General features: G+C 35.0%; 1 protein-coding gene across 1 annotated transcript; it reads left to right on the top strand.

The window, feature by feature from the left end:
* The first annotated feature begins 7,079 nt into the window (after window positions 1-7,079).
* Window positions 7,080-15,718, top strand: LOC131948133 (eEF1A lysine and N-terminal methyltransferase). Its single transcript, XM_059309656.1, has 14 exons — window positions 7,080-7,136; window positions 7,674-7,792; window positions 7,949-8,177; window positions 8,676-8,884; window positions 9,150-9,276; window positions 11,689-11,807; window positions 12,224-12,358; window positions 12,443-12,629; window positions 13,179-13,359; window positions 13,575-13,709; window positions 13,860-13,936; window positions 14,800-14,935; window positions 15,141-15,269; window positions 15,382-15,718. Exons 2-14 carry the CDS (start codon window positions 7,701-7,703, stop codon window positions 15,657-15,659), a joined length of 2,034 nt encoding a protein of 677 aa, XP_059165639.1. The 5' UTR covers window positions 7,080-7,136; window positions 7,674-7,700; the 3' UTR covers window positions 15,660-15,718.
* Window positions 15,719-15,842: the final 124 nt, after the last annotated feature.

Consider the following 15,842-nt stretch of genomic DNA (forward strand, 5'->3'; position numbering starts at 1 on the left):
CGGAACTTGGAATAGTAAATACAAAAGAGATTTCAATAAATGGTTAACAAATAACGTATCTAAAAAATGGAATTTAAAAAATTTAAAGGAACAATCAATGGCTAGCTAACACTGGAAGACTCGAAGGGCGAGGATAAATTAATTACAGTAATTGTTGATTATTTTTACAAGTTAGAGGCTACATTGCCCACAGAGATTAAACTAAAGGTTTAACTGTGGACATGGAAAATTGGTGGAGCACTTATACATGATGTATGTCGTCTACTTTGCTCCACCCATGCTCCACCCAACTCTCCACCCAATCCGTTACCACCCCCACCCCACCCCACCCCAAGTTATCGGATAGTACTTGATCTGGTCCAGTGTATTACGTCCTTAAACCTTTAAGTTCATCATAGGCATGTGTGTGTGAAATATTCCACACACATTTAACCTAAATATGCGTCGGTTTATCTATCTCACTCCCTCTGTTCTACCCCCCTCCCCACCCCCATCTGCAAGATTTTTTAGTAATTCGTCTAAGTTGCATATGTTTATAATGTTAGTTCGCAATGTAACTTAAGTATTTGACTCTCAATCTGAGTAGTTATGACTCTCATTATTTGAACGCGTATGACTCTCAGTCTGTGTCGTGTATGACTCTCAGTATGTGTACGTGTATGACTCTCAGTATGTGTACGTGTATGACACTCAGTCTGTGTGGCGTATGACTCTCAATATGTGTACATGCATGACTTTCAATATGTGTCCCCAAAAAGAAGAGCAGCTCTCACAAAACGTGTTTATTTAAGAATAAATTTAAGAACTTTAAGAAATCAAACTGATTTGTCTACAAATATGACTGCAGTGAAAACATGTGAAAACATTACTGTGCACATTGTCTCGGCGTTTATTGTTTATCAATATCTCGTGTTGACGTTAAAAAGTTGATGTGCCATTATCATGGGACAGTTTCACCGACACAAAGGGAAAGAATGCAAACATTCGCCAAAACAACGATGCGACATAAACAGTGTTTCTTTCAAACATCTCTTCGGTGAGATGGGTGGGGGGGGGGGGGGGCGCCAATGCACGTTCACCCACAACCCCCACCTCCCCCATGAACGAAATATAATTTATACAGAAAATATATACTTTTACCCGTATCCCTACGGTTATATACATCAAATAGTTGTATTTATATAGATACAGCAAACACTTTTTTAACACATTTAATACTTTTTTTATTCTTTTATAAAGAATATTTTCAAGTCATTTGTCAAAAAAAAAAAACAGTTTGTGTAACATTAACCTATTTTTAAGAAAAGTAACATTAACCTAGATCTTTTAAATTTTGTATAAACTTTTATCATATACAATGTTCCCTCTAAGTTGCGCGGTCGTGCAGTAGTCGAGAACTTGCCCCGCGGTCATTTTGTAAAATACATATATCCTTGTAGAAGACTTTGAGAACATCGCGCACACAAAATACTCGTTGCACACTAGCTTTTCCTTTAGACGGAACATTGCTTACATAGCGTATTTAAAACGATGCTACCAGTTACATACAACAATTTTGTTTTGATCAACTTTCAGGTTTATAAATAAACTTACCAAGTACAACTTTTCTTTTTTTTTTTTTTTTACGATGGAAATGTAGAGCTTAATTTAGTTTTGTTTGGCCAGTTCTATGGACTTCTGCAAAAGTTCTGTATTGATTTTATTTAAATAGATTACAAATGCTCAATCACTTTCCAGGTAGACAACTGTAATTAAAGAACGATAACTGTAATTTAAGAACGCCAACTCCAGATTAAGAATGACAACTCTAGTTTAAGAGCTAGACTATTTTATACTCACCTTAGAAAAATATTTCTAAATAAAATCATTAATGTTATCGAGGCTACTAAAAAACAAATAGAGAGGGTCAAGGTAACAAATAAGCGCGTAAAATATTCTATTTGTATGCACTTTTAAAAAAACTGTTTTGGCTAATCTAGTTTCAAATATGGATTCAAATTACAGTTGGCTGATGATATAAACATTCAAAGTTTCATGGCTCCCACTTAATTGAACATCTGCCGACGCACATGCAGATCCAAGCTAGATGACTCCGATAGGAGATAATTTGATATGCATAATCCAGCACATAATGTCAATAAATATTTAATGTTTAATGATTGATGAGGACTTTACTACCAGTAGTGTCCTGAGTATCATCAGGTGGGGCCCCACACCCAATACGCAGATGTATATTTATCAGATTCTTCTGGGGTGGGGCGAGGTGGGCGTACGATTGTACGAAAAAAGTCACACAAAAAACACAGAAAAAAAGTCACAATTATATTTTTGCATGGAATTTGTTAATACTTGTATGTGTTAAATATTCAGCGAGTGCAAATCAACTTAGATTAATTAACTGTAATGTAGTGTGCGTAGGTTGTATATGTACAGTAATAATTATAGCAAACGTAAAAATATTTAGTATGAAATGTAGGCTTTGCTTCCGCTATACATATAATATTTAATAGAATGTTCCAGCCTTTTCGGTTTTCATTTTAAATTAGCGTGAAATGGCATAAAGACGTTGCTAATCTGACTTGCTGCCCTCGACTCACCGCAACAATAGACCACATTCAATACGCTCATTGCGTAACAAAGCATAGGATCAAAACAGAAAGCCGACACTGTACAAAGGCTGGCTTTGAGGCAAAACGTCAACAACACACAATATGGAAGGACAAGGACGCCATTGTTCGCTGTTATCATGAGCTTTAAACTTAGTCAAAAGCAAATAGCAATCAGAGATCTTTCAAAACTAAAGCCATCTACCGATTACTAGGGGTCGGCGTCGAGTCGGTAAAAGCTCATGGTTGCTACACCGAAAAGTCTCGAGTTCGAACCTTCGAGCAGACGAGGCTCGTTAGCTGGGGACAGCAACACTTCTAGGAGAGACAACTCCTAAATCAAAATGCCGCCTTGTAGTTTGTTCTTTGTTGGACAAAGGCTATGGAAGCAAATCCAAAAAGCAGGCTGAAATCGTATACTTAATTGTGTTGAATTAGGATCTAAAATTCTGAAAGAAGAAGAACCGATTAGATTAGTTTGATCTGTTTTGAGTATCAGCTAGCCATTGTCCATTACAGTTAGGTTTACATTACATTAAAGAAATTATAACAATATAGCAGTTATTAAATTGGGGTCCGTAATTTTTTGACGGTGTGTGATGAGGGGGAGGGGGGGGGGGGGGGGTTAGATGGTGCGACGTCACACTTTTGCATTATAAAAAAGCAATGTTAGAAAACAAATTTTAGACGTTATTTTGCGTTTTAGAAAACTGTATTAATAAATTGTAATAACAATTGATTAAATTACTCTATTTTGACAGAGTTCACACAAGATTTTGGAAAAATATAGCTGTTTAAAAAAAAAATTCAACTGCAATTTTGAGGGGGGGGGGGGGTTGTAGGCTGAGGTGTGACGTCATTTTAGGGGGGGGGGGGGTCTGGCTTTTTATGACGACGTGTGACGGAGGGGAGGGGGAGGTAAAAAATTGTCAAAAAGCGTGACGTCATTTTTGTATGACCCCATTTGCAACTTAACTGAAACAAGAAATGGGCACAGTTAACCAGTGTTGGCCGATCTTTCCCGCTTAGTATCAACTATCAAATCACGGATCAGAAATGCTCAACTTTTGTGGGGCCAACTGGTTGTAGTGTAGATGCACCGTCTAAATGGCCTGTGACAAAACAACTCAGCAGATCGTTACCCGACAAAATGACCGAGGTGAATTTCCCCAACAAAACAACAAGAGGTTGGCTCCAAACAAAAAGACCCCTACATATTGGCTCTAGACGAAAATGCTCAAGACAAATGCAGAGGCGTAGCTAGGGGGGGGCGGGGGGGGCGGCCGCCCCGGGCGCCGACCCTTTGGGGGCGCCAAAAGGGGTGGGAAAAAAATTTTAAAGCTGATTTTATGCTGCAGTTTTGAATTATAAACTGTCTAAGTTAAGAAATGTAATGGCTACACGCCTTTACAAACTGATTTAACTGTTTTCTACCTTGATTTCTTAATGTAAAACATATACTCTTAAGAAACAGTGACCGGCAAAACCGCTTTGAAGCTTTACCTAGATGGGGGGGGGGCGCTTTTTCGAGACTTAAAACGGAAGAATTTACACTAGATTGTTGAGTCGATAAACGTTACCACTATTAAAAGAAACCAATTGTATTGAAACGTATTGTACGATTGTTGAACTGTAAAATACGTTAGTGACTTTTATCAAGATGGTGCAGGGGGGGGGGCGCTTTTAGGCTAAATAAAATAGCAAAATTACACAGGATTCTGAGAAAACAACCTTTAGCTCTCAGAAAAAAACGAATTGTACTGTGCATTGTATAATTGTGTAACATTTTTAAAAAAAAGTTTGTTACGTTAAAAACCGCTCTACAAACTTTGTCCAAGATGGTTGTGATGAGTGTGTGGGTGGGGGTGGGGGCGCTTTTTTCGCTAAAAAAATCGCAAGTATTTGTACTGGATTGGTGAGCAGATAACTCTCTTAACACTTAGTAAAGAAACCAAGTGTATTAACCAGTGGCGGAACTAGAAAAATTGGGCCACCCCGCAAAAATTTTTGTTGGGCCCCATAGTTATTTTAATATATATATATATATATATATATATATATATATATATATATATATATATATATATATATATATATATATATATATATATATATATATATATATATATATATATATATATATATATATATATATATATATATATATATATATATATATATATATATATATATATATATATATATATATAAACAATATTGGAAAATACGAACATAGAATACTCAATACTAGCTTGTTCGAAATTTGAAAATATAAAAAATTCTTAGTTTATATTTTCAATTAAAACATGATACATCAACACATATCATTTGTGTGAGTGCTATAGTCTGGTTTGAAATTCTCTATTTTAATGTCTGACATAATGTTTTTGCTAATTTGCATTCAAAAGAATATGAAGCATGAAAGCTTTGTATGTGTAATGGTTTCTCACCTTATGTTTATTTTAAAGTTTGTTTTGTATTTATATTATTAGTTTTTAATACATTTTCTTTTTATTCAATGTCATTCTTTATTATGTTTTTTTTTAATAATAATTAAGAGAAGTAATTGCTTTTTAATTTGTTTAGTGCAAATCTATTTAAAGTTTCTTAAAAAACACACATATTTGACTTTCTAAAAAAGGGAAATAAGTCATGGAAGTGGTTTGATCGATTGCCTATCTTTCACACTACAGCTCAGGAATATTTTTTTTGTTACGCAACAGCATGTGTTAACTACTGTATAACATCACTACTGTAGTAGATCTGTTTGTTATATACAAAAGCTTTTACCGTCAAGTAAAAAATGCAAGAAAATTATTTCTTTAACTATAAAAAATTTATTATGGTCGGCTATGGGCCCCTAAATGGTGTGGGCCCCCCCGCATTGCGGGGTCTGGCGGCACTGTAGTTCCGCCCCTGGTATTAACGCGTAATGTACAATTTCAATAGCCAGTTTTGTTTTTAAAAAAAGACGCGACTAGTTCTTTGTAAGATTCTTACGATTCTCTCAACTTCAACGTGAGAGATCAGATACTTTTGATTGATTGCATTACATCTTACCTGGATCACTGAACTATATTAAAGAGAACTAAATATCACGGATTCTTGAATCCCTAAGCCACTAACCACCACTTTTTTTCCATGCTCTTATTTCATTCTCCACTGTCTGTAATCTAGCTCCAAGCCTTACAGTAAAAGAGACCACATTTAGTTATAGATCCTGATTGAATTTTTTTGACAATGCATTTGAATTCTACATTTTCTTAGAGTATTAAAACGCGTTTTATTGCTGCTGATTATAATCAGAACGTCATGGGCTATCATTAAATTGATTGTTACTGCTTCTTCAATCAATACAATTAGTTCTGCATTTGTTGTTGACGTTGTGCGAGCAGTGTTTCTTCCAGACTTTTTTCTTCGGGGGGGGGGGGGGGGGGGCACTTGAAATTTTCGGGGGGGGGGGGCGGTAGTCTTTCTTCGGGGGGGGGGGGGCGGGCACTGTTAAACGTATATATTTTCTATATATAAATTTAATTTCGTTCGGGGGGGCGGTAAAATTTTTCGGGGGGCTTCGCCCCCCCCCCCCCGAAGAGATGTGTGGAAGAAACTCTGTGTGCGAGAAGGCAGGGCTAATCTGCGAAATCCAAGACTACGAGCTGTTAACATCCGTTGGATTCCAGTTTGTTTTCTCTAGCTTGTTTTGTCATACCATCAACCAATCAACGAAATACCCATGTCGTATTCCAATGTGAACTATAAATATTTCTGATAACTTCTTCTTGTATGTCACTTGTGTGTCCTTACTCTAACAAACTTCGAATCCAACTATGTACCATATCACAACAGAGATCGTTCCAAAACTAGAACATTAAAGGCTGGTCTAAACATATTAGCGTTAGCTACAAACTACCCTCTAACACAGATCAGGCTTATTTTTTTTACTGACATTACTAATCTTTCGTAAAAAAAAGTTAAACGCATCTTAATGGGAATTAAATTGTCGTAAAGTTTTAAGGAATGAAAATCATACAATGTAATTATTAAACCTTGTCCGGACTGTAGCGTACACGCTTACTCACACGCTTACACACACAAATACACTCTTACCCACACACAAGCTTATATATAAACACACTATCACACACACATAATTATACACACACACATGTATATATATATATATATATATATATATATATATATATATATATATATATATATATATATATATATATATATATAATATATATATATAAGCGGGGGGGGGCGCCAAATTGAAAGTTCGCCCCGGGCGCCGGGAAGGGTCGCTACGCCTCTGGACAAATGTTCTCCAGACATATTGGCTACCTTCAAAAAGATCTCTAGTCGTTCGGACTCCCGAACAAAGCTACTGAACGAATTAATTATTTAAATTAGTATCTCGAGGCACCACCGCAAAACTGGACCATTTTTCTCTGTACTGTTTTTAGTCAGGTAAACTAAAAATACGAACCTTTTTTTTGTAAACAAAAGTTTAAATACAATCGCAGTGTGAGTTTAGATTACTTTACTAATGATATACATGTAAACATAGATCTAGATCTAAATCGAGTAGAACATTACCTACTAGATCTAAGTAATACTTAGTGACAACCTGTTTTACGTCTTACAGATTTTTTTTTCAATGGTACTTACTTGTACCATAATATTATATAATACGAGAGTAGACACCGGGCTACACACTTCACTTCACAGTCACACACACAGTGACACTGTAGCAGCTAGCTAGACTCAAGCTAGAATCTAGTTAGATACTTCTAGAATTACTAGATCTAGATCTAGTAGTTGTAGTAACTAGTCTAGTTACTACTCTACACTTTACTGTACACTACACTTCAATTAATTTGCGAGACATGTCATTTTTATTGATGTCTTAGTCTTAGTGTCTTGTGCTTTATATCAATATATGTAATATTATAAACTATAAGAGTATAATAATAAACTAGCTAAGAACTAGCAAGTTTTATTAATAATAGGCCTATATCACTCTGATTCTTCCATAATGAGTCTTAATCTTTACACATACAGTACACATTGTAGCACACTGAAATAAAGATGGAACTTCTGCCTAGCAGTCACACAGAATTTAACAAACCTGATTACTGGGAGAGTTTCTTTAAAAAGAGAGGAAAGATACCATTTGAATGGCAAGTAGGCTTTTAGTTATTTGTTAGTTACTTGCAACTTATCTTTATGTGGCACATTTATTTTTATATAAACACATCTGTTTTTGAAAGTCTATTGACTGATATCGTTAATGTCGATATACCAATATGACATATGTTTTCTGTTTGTTCTCTCAGGTATGGTGAGTACCCCCAGCTGCACACAGTGATCCACAAGTACATCACCCCATCCAACTCAGTCCTGGTTGTTGGGTGTGGAAACTCAGTGCTTAGTGAAAATATGTATGACAACGGCCTGCAGAATCTGACCAACATTGACATCAGCGAGGTTGTCATCAGGCAAATGACAGAAAGAAATAAACAAAAAAGGCCAAATATGACATTTGAGAAAGTGGATGTTACTCAGGTACATACATGAATTATGATAATTTACTGATTTTAGTCTCCTTGGGTACAACTGTTTGCCCGAGGGAAGGCCGGGTCTGATAGTAGAGCTTGTGACTGCAAGTCTTGAGTTTGGGTCTCAGGCTCGTTTGTAGGATGCCCGTGAGGCTACCCAGCTCTGATGGGTACCTGACTTATGTCAGGGAAACAAATGCAGCTGGTTATAGTGCTGATCACATTATCCCTTTGGCGAGGTCATTAAAATAGATGAGCCCTACTTCATCTGCCCCATGTGTGAGAAAGACCTTCAGCTGGGTTAGGCATGTGGCTAGCTCTTCATTTATTGAGGTTAATGAAACAAACAAACTAAAAGTGTGCTCTACTTCTATCTGAGAATACAGCTAAAAGTACCTCACAGCAAATATATTTTTCTTTTCAAACAAAGTGTTTTGCCTGTCAGTGATACATTTTTGTTGGATTAAACTTGTCAAACTGAAACAATTGTGTTTTCCTGTTTCAGATGAACTACCCAGACGGTCATTTCCATGTTGTGCTGGACAAAGGCACGTTGGACGCTCTGCTGGTCAACGAGGAGAGTCAGGTAGTTGACAACGTCCACTTGATGTTTGCCCAGGTGGCCAGGTGTTTAAAACTGGGGGGTCGCTACATTGTCATCTCCCTGCTACAAGATCACATCCAGAGAATATTCATGGAATATTTCTCTAAGCTGTAAGTACACATTGATAAGATTTTAATACAGCATAAAGCCTTTCATCAGTTTACACAGGAGTAGGTCTTCTTTCCATAGTTTGCTTAAGAATACTTTACTTGATCTACTTGTTATTAGATATACTCAAAAGTACTCTTATTCTTATGTACTTAGTATTAAAGAAACTCAAGTGACTGATAAAATAAAAAATATTTAATATAAATTAATTGCAAAATGTTATTTTATTTACTTTGTGTATCTAATACTAAGACTTGTTTTATGCAGTGGATGGCCAGTTAGGATTCACAGAATTTACACAGAAGCTTCAGATTCTGAAAAACACAAGTCCCTGTCTATGCCAGTTTTTGCTGTGGTGGTGACCAAACTCAAGCCATTACCAAATATGACACAGGTAAGTCACAAAAATCTTTCCCTAAACCACTACAATTTTTAGATAGCTATGAAGAACATGAAGTATTCATCATTGAAAACATAAAGGTGGTCAATTTGGGCTGTTGTGTTAAGTAGAAGTTAAAAAGTCATTTTAAAGTGCTTTCTGCTACCTTAAGGCAGGAAACAGATTAGTACCGCAAAATGCATATTCGATCTTCGCCGTTCATAAACTTTCTAACAAGACATCGGTCGGGGATTTTGTTTATACTAATAAATAGAGCTATGTTTTTACAAGCTTCGTTAGCAACATTTTTGTGGAATACGTTTTTTATGACATTTTGTGCCGCGGCGAAGGATGCGAAGTATGCAAATCTAGACGGAATGGATCTACTTGGAAAAGTACGTGTACTGCACTAATAAGGTAAGAAATAATATTTTGTAAAAATAACTATTATTTTTATGGATTTTTCATTAGAAATGATTGCTGTAAATTATGAAAGTAAAAAAAGGTATATTTGAATGTGTTTTTTACTTTAATTTGAACAAAGTGAATGACCATAATTACGACACATCGGCGTCGTTGAAAGCGGGGATTTCAGTTAATTTTTTACGGATATAAAATTGTATTTTTTTCCTCCGAGGCATGTATTTAAATAACAGTTTAGTTAAATGTATTTAATTCTGTAAAATATAAGTATTATTTTGCCGTAGATACTTTAAAAAAAAATGTTTATGATTTTCTGTCGGGGAAAATCGGTATTCGCACCATGCACGTACACGTAGTAAAACTAGACTTATCTTTAAAACACGAGAATCTTGAGTACACTGCGAATAACAAAGTTTTTAAATTTTAGTTTACTTTTGACTTTAAGCCATTTGTTTTAAATCGAAATTAATTGATAATGTAATTATTTCAAAGTAAAAATTTTCCGTCTGAAATGGGTTCTAATCTTCGCCCACTGAACCAGCCTACGCACGACATTCGCGCGAGTCTGTTTCTTCGCAATAGTCTGTATAGTGTCGAGGGCTAATTCTAAAAAGAATCGAGTCCTTACTAATCCAATGTTTATTAAAATTAGGTACAATTGTTGGAACGCATGAGAAATAACAAATTAATATTTCTTTAAATCTATAGCCAAAAGAAAGTAGAACTTTATAACTCTGTAAATTATGAATCGAGTGACGGCTGTCGTGAAAACGGGAGCCATTTTACTCTTTTTTTTTAGGGTGACCTACTTTTATTATATAATTTTAAAATTCATCGGTTTGATAAGCAGCTGAGTAGCTGACTACGCATGCGATATGGCTGGCACGTTTTGGGATAGGGATCGAGTACACAGTAGAATTTTTTTTTTCTTAGAACTAAGCGTATTTTTTTTTTAAATCAAAAGATACTTACATATCAGTTGTTGATTTCAATTTCATTATAGAGCTAGATCTAATCACTAACTTCAGTTTTTAAAAGTGATTTTGCATCTAGATCTAGATCTAGCGTATTTTCAAAATTACGTAAATCTAGATCTATTTTTTAGATCTAGATTCTAGATCTAGATCTACTTACTATTTGACAACCGTGTCAGTAAAATGAGGTCAGCGCTTCCAGATTCTTAGGTTTTAATTATGTTTGTCATTTTGATCTATTATAAGTAGCATTAAAACAACTGCATCTATTATCAACATTGTTTTTATATGCCAGTTCTAATTATACATTCTGTTCATTACCAATTCTAATGAAATCGTATCAGGCCCTAACACCCTGTTCACCTACACTGACATTACACTTGAAAGACGCCACAGAGAGTCGTAACTTTAAATTAATGTTTTAAGTACTAAACAATTATAATTAGCCATGTAAATGCTGCAACTATATTAAAAATTGGCATATAGACATATTTTATTAATTATGTTTTTTTATATAGACCTTCTATATTTAACTCTGTTATTTTTTTCTTCCTCAGAGTGTTTCTAAAAGCCACAATTTTAAAGGGGAGGGCGGTCGTTTTTTTTTCTCAAGAATAATTATAGAAATAAGCTATAAACTGGTATATTTTGTAAAGTTTGACATAATTACAAATAAATGTATGCCTAAGTGACATTTCTGTGTAATTATATTGTTAATTTTGTGAATTTCGTGGATTTTTGGACCTCACTACATTTAGATGTAAAAAAAAATCTCAGTTGAGTGAGTGTGGTTAATCTACATTTTGAACGTGATGTAAATGTCTAGTGCTATTAATTTTTATATTTTTGAATTCCTCGATTGTTAAGCAACAAAATTGATATATAATATGTCAATATTTGTTACTTTGAAAATTGGCGAAAATCGACCCTAAAAGTAGATGCTTGAGGGTTGAATCTGTTTCCTGCCATATAACAAAATCAGTGTTTTATTGAGTAAGAGTCAACTTCTCATTTATTTTTTATATTCCAGATAGTTGAAGTGTGTAGGTATGAAGATAGGATCGATCGCCTTGAGGACATCAAATTTCTGTCAGCAATAGTCAAAGACATGCAGTATTACCACATGGTTAGACATCAGTTAAAACAGCAGTAAGTCATTGGTCAATTCAGACTAGCACAAATTAGATATCTACAGCAGTAAGTGACGTCATTTGTCCCTTCTGCCTAGCACTAGTTAGATATCTACAGCATTAAGTGATCATTTGTCCCTTCAGCCTAGCACTAGTTAGATATCTACTACTTAAGTCCAGTCAAAGAATGTTGTCATTGGTCAAATCAGCATTCTTACAATAGGTAGGCCTACAGCAAAATCTGCAAAATAAATAATATTTAATCATTAGAGGTGGGTTTTTTTTATTGCATAGTTTATTCAGCACTAGTGCAATTTAGCTCAAATTTATTTTTTTGAAAAAAGTATTTTTAAAAGGTCTTTAAACATGTAAAAAAATGAAATTTTAAAAATCACTTTTTATTTTCATTTGTTTTTATTGTTTGTATTTTTAAAGCTTACCAGGTGATTGTCAGGTCTCACTGGAGCTCCACTCCCGAGATTCAGCAACGCCACGCTATAACTTGACTGTGGTAGATTCCCCTCAACCTCAAGAAAATAAATTTGCCATTTTCATTGTGCCACAGGGGAGGTGAGAATAGCTTGTCTTTAGTTATTTGTGATTATAAAGGGATTTGTTTAAATTGAAATGTAACTTTTGAAGGTTTTAACTTAGGGAGACGGAATGGCTGTTTTCAACAGATAAAGGGAGGCTACACCTCCTGGAAAGTTCTGGGTTTCAGCGGTTGGTTGTGGTTACACTTAACAGGGGCCATGAGTATGAAAATTTAGATGCCATCAAAGCGGAACTGTCCAACAAAGTAATGGAACTGGCACCTGCGCACTGCCCTCGTAGATCGCAGGTAAACCTTCTCACATGAAAATTGGGAGGTAGGGAAGGGAAATAGGGGGTTCAAGGTACCATGATACAACATCGAGTGTTGATTGCAATACATATTATTAGAGCATACCTTCATATTTTATTACTTGGTGATAGATTATTAATATGGATAATCATTTTATGATCATGGTTTATTTAAAAAATCAGTGCTTGTTTTAATTTTATAAACATTGTAAAATAAAGTCTTTTAAGTGTTTCAAATCTATATTGTATGTTCAATACTATTCATTTTTTTAATTAATAGATAATCTAGAAAACTTTGATATGTTACAAAGCATTAAAAGAAAATTTTTCTGAGCCTTTTATATATATTGTATGGTTGCCACTGTTCATTTTATTATCTAAGTGCTTATTGAAACTGTTTAAATATCAAAGCTGTTTTTATCATTTAACATGGATTATAAACACTTAGCTCAAAGTATGTTAACAAACACTTGAAACTTATTTCAAATATATTCAAACACTAAACCTATACAACTGTCTAATATTTACTTTTTACATTTCTTGTTAGATTCCATTCCTTTCAATTGGTGAGGATCTTGGCAAAAGGTACCCAGTGACCCAAGGTCAGAGTGAGATCAGTGGGGAGTACCTTGTGGAGGATATTGAAATGAATGGGGGACAGCTGTTTAGGAGGCTGGTCTTTGCGCAAAATAAAAATGTTGTACAGTCTGAGGCTCGATTAACAGAAGGTGATTTCCGCAGCAAAAATATATTTCTTGTTAATGATTATATCATTTGATACTATAATTAAAAATATTTATTATTACCAGTTTTAAAATTATAAAGTTTTATTTCATTTAAAATTTTTTTTTTTTCATATGGTTAATTAAATTATATATATATATATATATATATATATATATATATATATATATATATATATATATATATATATATATATCAGTACGTAAAAAAAAGAAAAGGAGACAGCAACAAGCAAGGGAAGGTCCACCTGGTAAAGTCAAGGTGGACAAGGGCTATTTGTCCAGTGATTATCTTATAGCAATGGTTGGAGGATTTGGTTTACTTCCTGTCTTAGGTAAGTTACTTCCCCTATTATTTTTCTTTTCATTCATTCAGATTTCATCTCAAAAGTGGTTTGGTGCTAGTATTTGTTTTGCTTTTATTCAGACAAAACTATGATTCTTCTATGTAAGTGTTTTAAGATCATCTTTTATTTCCCATGCAGATAGACCCACAGTTGGTGTTTTAGTTGGCCTTGGAGGTGGTGTGTTCCCAAGTTTTGTCCATGATACCTTCCCACTGGTGAGTCAAGTGTCTGTTTAGTTAGGCTGATGTTATGTCAAGTGTAAGCTTTGTACCCAGCTAAAGGTCCAGAAATAACAGCACACACCTGGAGTGGGGATGTTTTTTTTTTATAAAGTTTTTTATATTTGGTTAGATTAATTAGGGTGGAGACCTGGAGGGTTACAAAGACAAATACTGATAGGCTACAGGCGTTCGTAAACAAATGCCTACGACATATACTAAAAATAAGATGGCCAAACAATATCAAACAAAGACCTGTGGCAAATTTTAAAGCAACAGCCAATAGAGAAAGATATCAAGACCCGTAAATGGGGATGGATCGGACACACGTTAAGAAAAGAAAAAAAAAACATCGCAAGGCATGCATTGGACTGGAATCCCCAGGGGAAAAGAAGGGTGGGCCGGCCAAGGAAAACATGGAAGAGAACGTTAGAGGAAGAGGCGAAAACAGCTGGGCTCTCATGGGCACAGATTAGAGGAGCAGCCCAAAACCGAGTCCGCTGGAGATGTGTGGTTGCAGCCCTTTGCTCCCCAGGGGCCACAAAGGAGTGATGATGATGATGATGAATTAGGGTGGAGTGGAGAAATTTGTATGATGTTGGAGGCAGTTCAGACCTTTAGTCTGTAGAGGGGTGGGGGCTAGGGGGATAACCTGCTAAATTTGAATGACATTTATGGATAGTCTCTTAAAATCATGTTGCATGTAACATTTACTGTAAGCTAAACAATCATGTTGTATATAAACAGTACTGTTACTTAAACAATCATGTTGTATGTAAACTGTTATGTAAGTTAAACATTCATGTTGTATGTAAACTGTTGTATAAGCTAAAGATTCATGTTGAGTCTTATGTTGGCAGGTGACCTTAGAAACGGTTGAACTGGATCCCACTGTGGTGGACATTGCCCAGCAGTGGTTTGACCTCACACCAGATGAGAGACTCAAACTTCACATTGCTGATGGACTGGAGTTTATAAGGCAACTTGTTGCTTCAGGTATCTACTTATAGTTCATGAGATATTTCATAAGAAATCATTAATTTCTTTTATTCACGTGTTCATTAACAAGTTTTAAACATCAGATATTTGTTTATTTTTTTTTATTTGTGAGCAAATTGTGTTTAAAATTACTACTTCTAATCTTTCAATTTTCAGCCATAAAATTTAAAGTTTTTATTTGCATTCTCCTTCTACTGTGCAGGGGAGAAAAGAAACTTTGTTCTTTTGGATGTAGACAGTAAAGATCACACTGTAGGATTGAGTTGTCCCCCCATCGCTTTTGTTGAACAAGAATTTTTAAACACCATTTCAAAGTTACTTTTAGATGATGGTAAGAAATTAGCATTTTAAAACCTATTGTTTAATAAAGTATGTACCTGGTTTTTTTATTTTGAAAAACATAACAAAGAATTATTATTTGGAGGTTATGTTCTATTTTGAAGGTGTTTTCATGCTGAATCTGGCAAGCAGAGATGAAACAATCAAGCAGGACATCATTCGTCGCATCCAGTCCGTGTTTCCCTCGTGTGCTTGCGTACACCTAGAGGAAGACATCAACACAATTGTTTACGCCAGCAACAGCCCGGTCACAGATTCAGACGTCCTGCTGGAGTCACTCACACCTGTGTTTAGAAAGATGGATGCGGCCATCTTGTCTGTGTGGAAAGATACCAATGTACAGGTGGAGGATGCTATGTCGGCTTTAAAATTTCTTGACTGATGAACTTTTTTTTTTATTAGTGTTGAGATGCAGAGTTCATGTAAAATTATGAAACAATTAAAAAATAAAATAAACAATTTTTTTTTAAATTTACACTTTTAATGAATCAATTCTTGCAGCTTAATCTATTTGTCACTTCTTTTATTAAAAACATTGAGCTGCTTCACCCTGAAAGCCAACTGC

This window comes from Physella acuta, unplaced genomic scaffold (assembly GCF_028476545.2).
Source record: "Physella acuta isolate Inbredline_101_S28 unplaced genomic scaffold, ASM2847654v3 ptg000625l, whole genome shotgun sequence".
In the NCBI taxonomy this organism is placed as follows: Eukaryota; Metazoa; Mollusca; class Gastropoda; family Physidae; genus Physella; species Physella acuta.

Excerpts from the sequence above, each read along its gene's own strand:
- LOC131948133 (XM_059309656.1), top strand. The coding sequence starts at position 7,701 with ATGGAACTTCTGCCTAGCAGTCACACAGAATTTAACAAACCTGATTAC. Across the intron at positions 12,359-12,442 it reads TTCATTGTGCCACAGGGGAG|GGAGACGGAATGGCTGTTTT; the intron begins GTGAGAATAGCT and ends GTTTTAACTTAG. Across the intron at positions 12,630-13,178 it reads ACTGCCCTCGTAGATCGCAG|ATTCCATTCCTTTCAATTGG; the intron begins GTAAACCTTCTC and ends ATTTCTTGTTAG.